We start from the raw sequence: 11,977 nt of genomic DNA, 5'->3' as shown, positions 1-11,977 counted from the left end.
CACACACACACACACACACACACACACACACACACACACACACACACACTCATTTTGAATGGAGGGCCAAGTAGGGAAAAAAATGGGCAGGGAAGCCTGGTAAATAATATGAAGTTACCAAGAGAGGGTGCCTGTAGGACCAGAGTGAAAATGAGGAAACGCTGCTAAGTTCAAGGACACGGCTCTGTGTCCCCAACATTTGTCTGTGAGCCCAGGGATGTCCCCTCTCCCCTTTTATTATGAAAACAGCCTCCTTGACTTTTCAAGGCATTCGTTCAGTCTATCTCCCATTGGATATTAATGTCCTCTGCTGCTGCTTACTTGCTAAATTGTGTCTGACTGTTTTGCAACCCCATGGAATGTAGCCTTCCAGGCTTCTCTGTCCATGGGATTCTGCAGGCAAGGATACTGGAGTGGGTTGCCATTTCCTTCTCCAGGGGATCTTCCTGATCCAGGGGTCAAACCTGCATCTGCTGCATTGCAGGTGGATTCTTTACTGTCTGAGCCATTAGGGAAGCCCTAAGGTCCCTTAGTGGGGGGAAAAAATAGAGCAACCCAGAATAACAAGAGATAATACAGTTAGACCCGCTCAACTAGTAAGTGTTGGGTTTCTTAAATGCTTTTTCATTTTCTGTAAATGTTTCAGAACCACATGCACTGTGCCTCTAATAGATTACATAGATGGGAATGACTATTCCATTGAGCCTCAGCAAGGTGGGGATGAAGATGGTTTTGCCAGAGGGGCCTGGGACTGGAGTTTGCTATGGAAGCGAATCCCCCTGAGTCACAAGGAAAAGGCCAAAAGAAAACATAAAACTGAACCTTATCGGTAAAGCTCACTACTTCCTCTTCTTAACGTGGAATGTTTCTCTCTAAGTACTTTTTTTTCTTCCTTCCCCATGTCCTGGTGTAAACACGTGGGTCCCCACACGCCCTTGCATTTCATCTTCGCTGCCATCCATCAACAACACAACACAGAACCATTTGCACTGTGCCGATCATAGATGTCATAAATGGCAACACATATGAAATTGTGCCCCAAGGGGGTGGTGACGAAGATGGGTATGCCCGAGGAGCGTGGGACTGGAGTATGCTCTGGAAACGGGTGCCTCTGACACCCCGAGAGAAGAGACTGAGAAAGACAAAAACTGAACCATATCGGTAATCACTAAATCACTTACCTTGTTTTCTCTTCTCCAGTCGCTGCTAACCTATTAACCTCTTGCCAAGCTAAATATATATATATATGTATATGTGTATATATATATATATAATACTGTAGATGCTGTCTCAGACTCTGAAAGGATTTCTTTCTTTGCTGTTTCAGGGGTTTAAATTCACCCTTTCATCTTTGTGGTTGCTTTCTTCTTAAAAGCAAGCTCCATTTGGGGGTAGACTTGGAGGGTGGGCATGTTTTATGATATCAGTTCCAAATACAGGTGAAAAAAAGGAAAAGCTTTGCAGTCTTCTAATAGGTTTTTGTTCTTTTGTTTAGTGCTAAGTCCTGTCTGACTTTTCGATCCCATGGACTGTAGCCGGCCAGGCCCCACTGTCCGTGGGATTCCCCAGGCAAGAGTACTGGAATAGGTTGCTATTTCCTCCTCCAGGGATTGTCCTGACCGAGGAATTGAACCCATCTCTCCTGCATTGGCAGTTCTTTACCACTGAGCCCACCTGGGAAGTGGACTAGACATGGAAATTTGTTCTTTTGACAATAATATCATTCTATAAGTTTAAAATGTGTAAATTTTACTTACCATCCAAGTTTTGTGTCTACTTTGATGCCTTGGAGGGTAGTGTTAACAACAAAAGGCAGTAACAAGATTTTTTTTTCTTTCTTTTGTTTTATATACTAATTTTATGCCAGTTAAATTTGATGAATAAAAATACATGACTTTGGGAAATGTTACACAAGATTGCTATAACTGAAGTCATAAGACTTCATTTTCAGAAGAGCATTTGATTAAAAGGGACATTATTCCAGAATCTTCCTTTCTCCCTTCTTGTGCCTCTTCAAATAGAACAATTTATGCTCTTCTCTCTTTTTGGTCTTTTTTACTGGAACATTTTTACCATCTTTTAGACTGGCCCCAAATGAATTGTTTAGTTAGATGCTACTGTAGGTTTCTAAATGTGTCTAATTTTATTTTTCTGATCTTATGGTTCTGCTTTTGGTCTCTCTTCCTGTTATGTTACTGATGATGCTTGAACTCAGTTTGGGGACAGTGTCTGATGTCATGCAAAAAGCTGGTGGGGTCTGGGCATGTCGTGATACCAGGAGACTGAAATGGCAAACATAAGGAAATTATACAACCTTTCAGCTTTATGTGACATTTTCCAAATTTCCGTTTGAGGTTCCCCCCCACCCCCAAAATTGTCCAAGAGCCTGCCACTGATCTGCTTAACCTGACTCTCAAAGAATTCTGAGAGGGAAAAAATAAGGGGTGGTGACTACAGGAATATTCCCGCCAAACCCATGGGCTAGTAAAGAGAATTTTTTAAAATGTGCTAGAAAAATTTAAGGAAGGTTTCCCTTTAAATAACTCACTGGCTTTCACATGAAGATACGTTTTTCAAATATGTACTGAGATAAGTGGGAATATGTTTAAAGATCAAAAGGGCATAGTCATAATAATGTTAAATGACAGTTAAATAAACGTGGTATGAAAATATAACTGAAAATGCACCAGTGCTATTTAGTGAGTTCAGCCGCGTACTTGGAGAAGAAAAGCCTTTGAGAGGATGACTTTCCCCTGATGTGATGACATTTCCCTTTAATGAGCCGTGTTCCCTCGTGGCACTTACCACGCAGCAGGCGAGACAGAAATTAAACAGTTCACTACAGGAGTGACTCTAGAGCAGCAAGTAGGACGAGTGGTGAGAAGGGCAGCCCAGAAGGTGTTCCTGAGGCCGGCCCTGAGGGGTGAGGGGCCAGCCCTGTGAGCAGCGGGAAGGGAGGACGTGGCAGGAGACTGGCCCTGGGGCAGGAGGGGGTCGGCAGAGCAGGGCAGCATTACCCAGCTGCCTGAGGAGCTCAGATGGGGCAGGAAAGAGGACACGGGCAGGGCTCGTCCGTGGTCTAGGGTGGCGGCAGTGAGGCTGGGAAGAAGTGGGCTCACGATGTGAACTCACTGTGTGAGTTGACGGTGGAATCAGCGGGAGTTGTCGATAGATTGATATTAGGTGTGCTGATGAAGAGGCTCTGATGGAGGGACCCACCTGAGTCATATGCAGCGATAATCCTTTGTTCCCAAGGGAACAGGATGAAAATTATTCTCCTCTAACGTCTCCTGATGGTGGGAGGGGCTCACTGTGGAAAGCTACCAAGTCTTTTTTTTTTTTTCTCTTGTCCTGAAAAAGTACCCAGTTCAGTATCCCACTTAAGAAGGCCCATGAGTCACCCTTTGGCATCCGTGCATCCTGACACAGTAAATAACTGTCTCATTCTCCTGTGTCACTCTGTGCCACATTTGCAAACTCAGAATGAACCCAGGCTGTCCTCCCATGAGCTACACCCTTATTTGGCAAACCCCTGAGCTATAAAGTTTAAAAAATGAGATACTACTTCCATGGTGTATGGTTTCACTCATCTTAGAATGACTCATAAATCATTGCGGGAACATTTAGCCAACCACGGCTTATGGCTCAGTCCTTTTGAGGTGTGAAAGTGAAAATTCTTTTTTAACTCACAAGGCTTAATTTTTAAGTCAACCAAGGAACTAAGATGCCCTCTAATGGCGAAATGATGTAATACTCTAATTTGTGATGAAATATATAATAATACCATTTCAGTTAAAAATTGTAGTGAATTCATAAGGAGTTATGAACAGAATTGTTTGGTGAAGGCTTTATAATTCCTTAATGTTTGGCCATCAGTTTTGTCTCTTCTACGCATTACTTAGCTGTATTGCAAAAAGCCTTGTTGTCTGTGGTTGAAGGGGTCTTGGGCATTTGTCTTTCAAAGTTGTTTCAGCATTTCTTTCCCTTAGGTCTCCAGCCATGGCTGGAGGGTTATTTGCCATCGAAAGAGACTTCTTCTTTGAACTGGGTCTCTATGATCCAGGCCTCCAGATTTGGGGTGGTGAAAACTTTGAGATCTCATACAAGGTAACATTTCATTTAAACAACTGAAATTTTTCCAAGCAGTTACTGATTCTTTTGACTATCAGACAAGGCTGGTTTCTTTCAGGGTTTGGGGGGACTGTTTAATGCATTTCTCTAAATTATAAGGAATGACTAGCAAACATACTTGCCTTTTGGGGAAAAAATGCAAGCTCCAACTACATATGTACATGGCTCAGCTGAAAACAGAGGCCAGCAAGCCACCAGAATAAAAATAGCTCCTCTCCCATCCCCCAGCCCTCCCCCAAAGGCTTTCCATACTGGAGCCTTTTGTTATCAGGGCCCCTGGGGGAATGAGCAGGTGCCGGGGTCCCATTTGACCGTCAGCTGCTGAAGCTGCCTTCCCTCCCTGTAGGACAGGAGGCTTCAGGACAGAGGCAGACCCCAGCAGGGACTGTGCATCCTCACACTGAGACGGGAGCTGCAGCTCCCCACCCACTTCCCCAAAGAAAGAGAGTGGTGTTCCGGTTTGAGTTGAACAGATAAGTGTTCAACTTGTCTTGAATGTCTGGAGCTCAGCACCGTGAGGGATGAGAGGAGAAACCCAGTCCTCGCTGTCAAGGAACTTACAGTCGATAAGAGATGGGAATTCTACTTAAACTCGTAACACAATTAGAAGATGGACCCACATTCAGCTGATGAGATAAAGGAGCAGTTGGTGGGATCCTGCTGGAGGAAGTGTTCAAGGCAAAACTAGGAAGATGGGCGTGAGATTGGTTGGGGGAAAAGGCACAGGGCAGGGATATGAGAGTTCAGGAGACAGGACCGGTGGCAGAAGCCATTGTGTGAATCAGACCCAGATGACGGGGAAGACCATGTGGGCAGGGATTTTAGGGCCACAGTGAGGAGCCTCCACTGCTATTACACTGTTGCTAATCCAGCAGGCAGTGGGAACCATCAGAGAGCCTGAGGGGGAGGGCATGACCCCCGGCTGCCCTTGAGCAGCATAATCTCCTACTATAAATAGGGCAGTGAGGGCAGAGGGGAGCAGAGGTGCCGGAACTGGTGAGGCCTTGATCAGAACACGCCCCCGTGGGAGACGTGTTAGCTGGTGGAGCGGGGAGGGGGGTTACAGGGTGTGAGGACTGGGAGGTCTGTGTGGCTCTGCAGGTCACCTTGGGGGCGAATCGGCTGCTGCAGGAACTCAGGGAGGGGTCCTGGGGCCCGGGCACACCTGTGTTCCCCAGCAGCCTCTCTGTTAGTTTGTGAGCTCGAGAAACAGGAAGTCATTGCAGGATCCGTTTGGTGTGTAAATTCCCAGTGAACACAATCTAGTTTAGGTTTCGTAAGACAGAGCTGGCATTTGAAACAGCTGCACATGTGTCTTTCCTGACAGATCTGGCAGTGTGGGGGCAAGCTGCTCTTTGTCCCTTGTTCCCGTGTCGGGCACATCTACCGTCTTGAGGGCTGGCAGGGGAATCCTCCACCTGTCTACGTTGGGTCTTCTCCTACCCTAAAGGTGAGTCTTTTGGTTAAAAGTGGGGAGGCGGGGAGCTGACACGTACGTGCCACATGGTCACTTAATGTCAACTTGATGGCTGGGTGACACCTTTGAAGCTGTCACGCTGGGTGTCACTTTTAACTTAGGCTAGACTTATTTGTGAAACTTCTTACTGTTTAAGATTATTCCTTGTATCCTACTCTGATTATCATTCCTATATTGAGTATTTTCTGTAAAGATACCTCAAATTAATTTTTAAAAGCTAACACTATAGGAAAATAGTTGGAAAGAAAATACCCATTTCTATTATTCACACATCAGTAAAATACTGTTTTTGTCTGATTTTTAAAAAGTAAAGTGATTATAATAGGAGGTTGTGTAGTAAACAAAATCAAAGTTTTGAACAGTGCTTGTAAAAGTTCAGCATCTTTTGTATGGCTGAGTGCCCTCTCTGTTGACTATCCCAACACTGTCAATCAGCTACAGCCCAATACAAAATTAAAAGTTTAAAAATAACAGTAAACAAAAAAAACAAAAACAAAAAAAAAAAGTAAAAATAACAGTAAAAAATTTTTTAAAAATAGTTTAGTATCTTTTGTCCCCCAAATGAGGGACAAACTAGGAGAGTTTCACCCTGGAGTCTACAGGCCCCGCTGCTGGCAGGACCAGGGCCTTACTCCTTGATGGAGCAACGTAGGAGCTGAGTGGCCTCCATAATAGCATCCAAAGCCCTTAACCAAGTCAAAAGCAGAAGGAAGTCTATTTCTGGCTACAGCTGCAACTCAGAACTGTTCCCCAAAGGGAATAGATAACTGAAGCAGAAACGAGGCCATGAGAACCAACACAGCCCTGTGACTGGCCAGATTATCTTAAGAATGACCATCACGGAGCCTTGTTAGACAGAGTTTCCAGTTAACACCAGGCCTGACGGCCTCGCAGGAAGAGAAGCTGCCCTTGGAATCAGCCCCACAGTCACCAGGAATTCATGAAGTCAGGTCAGTTCAGGAAAGCCTGTGCTACAAGGAACAGAGAGAGATGAGACAGAAACACCCATCACTGTCAGGTTAACTGTGGGTCTTCTCAAAGCCCAGCAAATGCAGCCATCGCCAGCACCTCCTTCCTCTGCTTCCGTGTGTCCCCGCCAGCCTCCAGGGCTGTTTCTCCAGCCAGTGGTCTTCTCTGAACTGCAAACTTCTCTCATCGGCTGTTGCCCAGAACCCTCCTCCTCTCTTAATTTTTTTTTTTTAACTGCACCGCAGGGCTTATGGGATCTTAATTCCCCAACCAGAGATCGAACAGTGAAAGCATAGAGCTCTAACCACCGGTCCTCCAGGGAATTCCCTAGAACCTCATCTTAGGTGGACCTCAGACAAAACGTCTGAGCACTGTCAGAGCTGAGCCTTTAACTTTTCCTTAAGGATGGTTCCTTTTTCTGTGACCCCTGGGCCCACGAGGTGAGATAAGAAGGCAGGCAGTCCCTTCACCACCTCCCACCTCCCACACGGCCCCTGTTCCAGTCTCTCCTTGCCCAGCAAAGGCCCTCAGCCCTCCCATGGGTGCTCACCCACCCCCTCAGTACCCCCCCTCAGGCCATCTCCACTCCCCGTCAGGGTTATTCCCTTGAAAACTGAATCTGACGTCCACTGCCTGCATAGACCCTTCTATGCAGATGGCTGTCAGCTGAGAGGTGATATGCAAAGTCCCTGAAAATGACACTGGTATCACTGAGAGCCGGCACTTCGTGAGAGCTGAGTGTGTACAAAAATCTAAATGCTTCACACAGATTAACTTATTATCCGAAGGAGTTTCCCTGGTGGCTTAGACAGTAGAGAGTCTGCTTGCACTGGAGGAGAGGCAGGTTCAGTCCCTGGGTCGGGAAGATCTCCTGGAGAAGGAAATGGCAACCCACTCCAGTATTTTTGCCTGGGAAATCCCATGGACAGAGGAGCCTGGCGGGCTACACAGTCTTTGGAGTCGCAGAGTCAGACGTAACTGGAGCCACTAACACACTTTTCACTTTAAATGGAGAAACGGAGGCAGCTTTTCTCTCGGTGAATCCTGCATCCAGAGGTGGTAACAGATCCCCTTCAGGGCTCCACACACACCGTGGTTGTCATGTAGCTGTGTTGCCCTTTGCTGCAAGTCCCGACCCCAGCTCACTAACCACTCCTTCAAACCAAGCCAGCCCTGTCCCCCATCCCAAATAACTAAATGCTCCTCCTTTTTGTTACTTTAACCTTACACATGTGCCCTGAATTCTTCATGTTCATGAGTACCTAGAAGACACGGAGTGTGTCTAACTTGGGATGCATTTGTAAGAATTCAAAATATTTAGCAGTAATATTGTGCTCTTTTAGGAGGCTGCCACTTAGAACTTTTTGAGCCCACAGGTTTTTGCAGCGACATGCCCATGGCCAGGCACTCACCCTATGATAGTTACCTTGTAGCCCAGAAAACATTTTATCTGAATATTAGATATTCCTGCTTCTGATGTAGAATGGTCAGTCACTGTGGCCAGTGGGCCCAATGCAGCCCATTTTAGTAACTAAAGTTACTAAACTAAAAGTTACGTTGGAAGGAGGCCTGCTGTTGCTTTGCATGTTGCCTGTGCTGCCTTCTCACTGCAGCAGCAGAGATGAGTAGTAGCAGCAGAAACATTGTGGCCACCCAGCCAAAAAGATGGACTCCCGAGTCCTTTATAAACTTTACCGCCAGGTGATGTCCAAGTGCGAGGACCTCGCTGGGTCTCTACTACATCCATTGCTTCCATTCACACCTGCATTCAGTAAAACAGGAGAAGTTAGGTCTTACTTATCACATGTCAACTTACTTGATTGTTCTTTGGTTGCTTTTCAGGATGCACCACTGGGGCGTGGGGAGGGGGAAATATCCACCTCATTCTGGGCTACAGTGAAGTGGTTCAGGTATAGCTGTTACCAGACAGGCAGAGGAGCCTGCAGGACTGTGTCTGAGTGAGCAGAGCTGTTGTTTATCCCCGTGGTTTCTGCATGTGCCAACAGTGTGGTGCTCAGAGAGGAGATTGTTCTGGGGCAGGGGCAGGGGACAGGGTGAGGTGGTGGGGGTGGTTCCAGCCAGCTTCTCAAGAAGCTTTCTTCACTCAGCTTCATCAGCAGGAGAGAACATATTATCTTAGAGCATGTAACATTTTTAGGGCTTCCCAGGTGGTGCGGTGGTAAAGAACCTGCCTGCCAATGCAGGAAACGCAGGTTTAATCCCTACGACGGGAAGATCCCCTAGAGATGGAAATGGCAACCCACTCCAGTGTTCTTGCCTGGAGAATCTCATGGATAGAGGAGCCTGGTGGGCTACTGTCCATGGGTTCACAAAGAATCAGACACGACTGAGCAACTGAGCATGCATGCACATGTGACCTTCAGTGCAGTGACACCAGATTCTGTGTCCACCACTCTTTGGTTGAACACTCATGACAGTGACATGTCAGGGTCATGAGCTCGCTTGCACGCACTTAATTAAATATACAGTCCTCCTGAAACAAGTTTGTCATATTTCATATGTCAGGGAGAGATTGTTTATGATAGTACAGATATTTTTATTTTTTTACAATAATGTTAATTTCTTTTTTTCCCCAGAATTATGTTAGAGTTGTGGAGGTCTGGTGGGATGAGTACAAAGACTATTTCTATGCCAGTCGCCCTGAATCGAAGGCCTTAGCATATGGGGATATATCAGAGCTGAAGAAGTTTCGAGAAGATCACAACTGTAAGAGTTTCAAATGGTTCATGGAAGAAATAGCTTATGACATCACCTCACACTACCCTCTGCCGCCCAAAAATGTCGACTGGGGAGAAGTAAGTGTCAGCTGGGTGGTCGTGTGTGTGTTTGGAGACTGAGGAGGCGAAAGCAGAGCGAGACGGAAGTGTTGGGGAAGAGAGAAGAGTTTGAAGCGGGAAAGTCTGGTGGAAAACAAGGCAAATGAGTGGAGGGTGTGAGCCAGGCAGACAGCTAGTCTGGTTTTATTGGTTTGGCCAAAAAGTTCGTTTGGGTTTTCCATGCACCGTCACAGAAAACCCCGAATGAACTTTTTGGCCAAACCCAATAATTTGCCCAGCAAATTAGGTGGCAGCCACAGTGAGGAAGTTGCCAGTGAGGGTGCATGGGGAGGGGTCAGGAGGGCACTTATGGCCTGGTAGACACCCCACTGGGCTGTCCAGGAGACCTCGGGCCCAGAAGAGAGGCTACATGTAGATCCAAGGATGTAACGTATATTTGGAGCCAGCAGCATGTTTCACGGGACTGAATGAGAAGAATGCAGAGGTAAGAGGCTGGATCTTTCCCTGAGGAGCCCCAGCACTTAGAGAAGCAGATAGAGCGAAGGGACCTGGCCCTGTGGGTAAGAGGTCAGTAGTTTGGGTAGCAGGATGTCCTCTCTCTCTCTCTGCTCCTCTGTCCTAACAGTTCTCTATCCCATATTTCTGTCTTCTATTTTGATGAGCTATGTTTAACTCCCAACTGGACCAGAGCCCCTGAAAGCCCAGACTGCATTTTGGTTTGGTTATCTTTTGCTCTCAAGAATTCCTCACTAGCCTAGAGCCTTCTGTGTGGAAGGGATGAATTCTCTTGGTGAGCTTGCCCAGTACAGGATTCAGAGCCCACCCTTCACATGCTGATGGCTCTCAGATGTCCACCTTTAACCCAGACCTCTGTCCCAGAGCCCCGACGAGCACATCCAGCTGCCAGTGGACGCCAATACTGATCTCTAATCAAGTTATAAATCTGTAGTAGTATTTCCAAAAAGGGAAGATTGTTTTTGTACAAAACATGCATTCCAGAGATGGAAGCACGTGTTTGCCACGTACTTACAACATGTACAGTTTTTCCATAGGTGGTCTGTATTATTTAATTTTTCAGCTATATCTTGACTCCCCCCATTTGACTGAGTGGTAAAGAATCCACCTGCCAAAGCTGGAGATGCTGGAAACCCGGGTTTGATCCCTGGGTGGGAAAGATACCCTGGGGGAGGAAATGGCAACCCACTCCAGTATTCTTGCCTGGAGAATCCCATGGACAGAGGAGCGTGGCGGGCTACAGACTATGGGGTCGCAAGGAGTCAGACACGACTGAGGACACACGTTATTTATTATTACTTACAACATCCATAGTCAGAGAGGAGCCTCAATGGCCGGCCTGCTGGTCACAGCTACCCCTATGCCCCGCCATGAACCCCAGCCCCTGGATACAGCTGTCAGAAGTGAGAGCCTTACTTCCCAGGTTTACTGATGGTCTAGATACTTCGGGCCAGTGTCTGTGACCACTGTAGTCAGGTCCCTTTGCTCTCTCTGCTTCTCATGAATCTGAAATGGTACTAATGGTATTTTTTTATTTGTTTCTTCTGTTGTCTTTTATATAAATTTATAGGTCAAGGTCCTTCACTGAAATGAGCCCCTTCCAGTGTTGACTTTCAGACCATAAGTGGTTTCACGTTATCTAACCAGTGGCTTTTAAAATTAATTAATTAATTGTTATCATTATTATTTTTTGGCTGGGCTGGGTCTTGGTTGCTTTTCTCCAGTTGCAGCCCACGGGGGCAACTCTCTAGGTGTGGTGCACGGGCTTCTCATTGCAGTGGCTTCTCTTGTTGTGGAGCACGGGTCTTGTTGCTCCTCAGCATGTGGAATCTTTCCGGACCAGGGATCAAACCTCTGTCCCCAGAATAGGCAGGTGGACTTCTGTCCACTGTACAGACAGATACTGTACAGACACTGGTTAGGGAAGTCCTAACTAGTGGCTTTTCAAGTCATGTATAAACAATCTTATAAATCTAGGAACAACAGGAAACCCATGCATGTAACAAAATTGCTTCACAAATAAATATGATAAGTAGGAAAAGAAAAAAAAAACAGATCATAAGTGGTTTGAGAGATGACTGTAGCTCTGTGCTCCCAGAGGCCTGACAGGATAGTCGGTACGAGGCTGCACATACCCCACCGTCCACGTGGACCTCGGCCTCAAGACAGAGTTCTCTGACCTCCTGCTAGAGCTTATCGAAATCTGAACCGTTACCCGCCTGTGATCCTTCGTTCATGTTTTTCAGATCAGAGGCTTTGAAACTGCGTACTGCATCGACAGCATGGGGAAGACCAATGGAGGCTTTGTGGAGCTGGGCCCCTGCCACAGGATGGGCGGGAATCAGGTACACAGCTGGCTCCAGGCTTCCAGAGGCGGTTGGTGTGCCCTGGGAGCCAACGAGCTGATGCAGCACGGGGTTTAGCCTGGTTTTCAGTTTGGTAACTGTGATTGTTTGATAAAGTAAAACATTCTGTGGAAAACCAACAGTGCTGAAGCATTTGCTTAAACGAGGGGATAAGAGCAGTATTGGTTTTTACGTAAGCAACTGCAATCTAGAATTTGTGTCTCATATAAGAGACTAGAATA

At 46.5% G+C, this 11,977-nt stretch overlaps 1 protein-coding gene across 2 annotated transcripts in view; it reads left to right on the top strand.

Moving 5' to 3' along the window:
- Nucleotides 1-11,977, top strand: part of GALNT7 (polypeptide N-acetylgalactosaminyltransferase 7) — a 141,576-nt gene that overhangs the window by 122,392 nt on the left and 7,207 nt on the right. For both annotated transcript variants that reach the window (XM_043486567.1, XM_043486566.1), the window contains exons 9-10: nt 9,175-9,393; nt 11,637-11,735. In XM_043486567.1, the coding sequence (XP_043342502.1) occupies nt 9,175-9,393; nt 11,637-11,735 (318 nt within the window). The remainder of the gene's footprint in view (nt 1-9,174; nt 9,394-11,636; nt 11,736-11,977) is intronic.

The sequence above is a fragment of the Cervus canadensis genome, chromosome 14, assembly GCF_019320065.1.
Source record: "Cervus canadensis isolate Bull #8, Minnesota chromosome 14, ASM1932006v1, whole genome shotgun sequence".
NCBI lineage: Eukaryota > Metazoa > Chordata > Mammalia > Artiodactyla > Cervidae > Cervus > Cervus canadensis.
The sequence above is the reverse complement of the archived record's forward strand: the minus strand, read 5'-3'. Positions and strand labels throughout refer to the sequence as shown.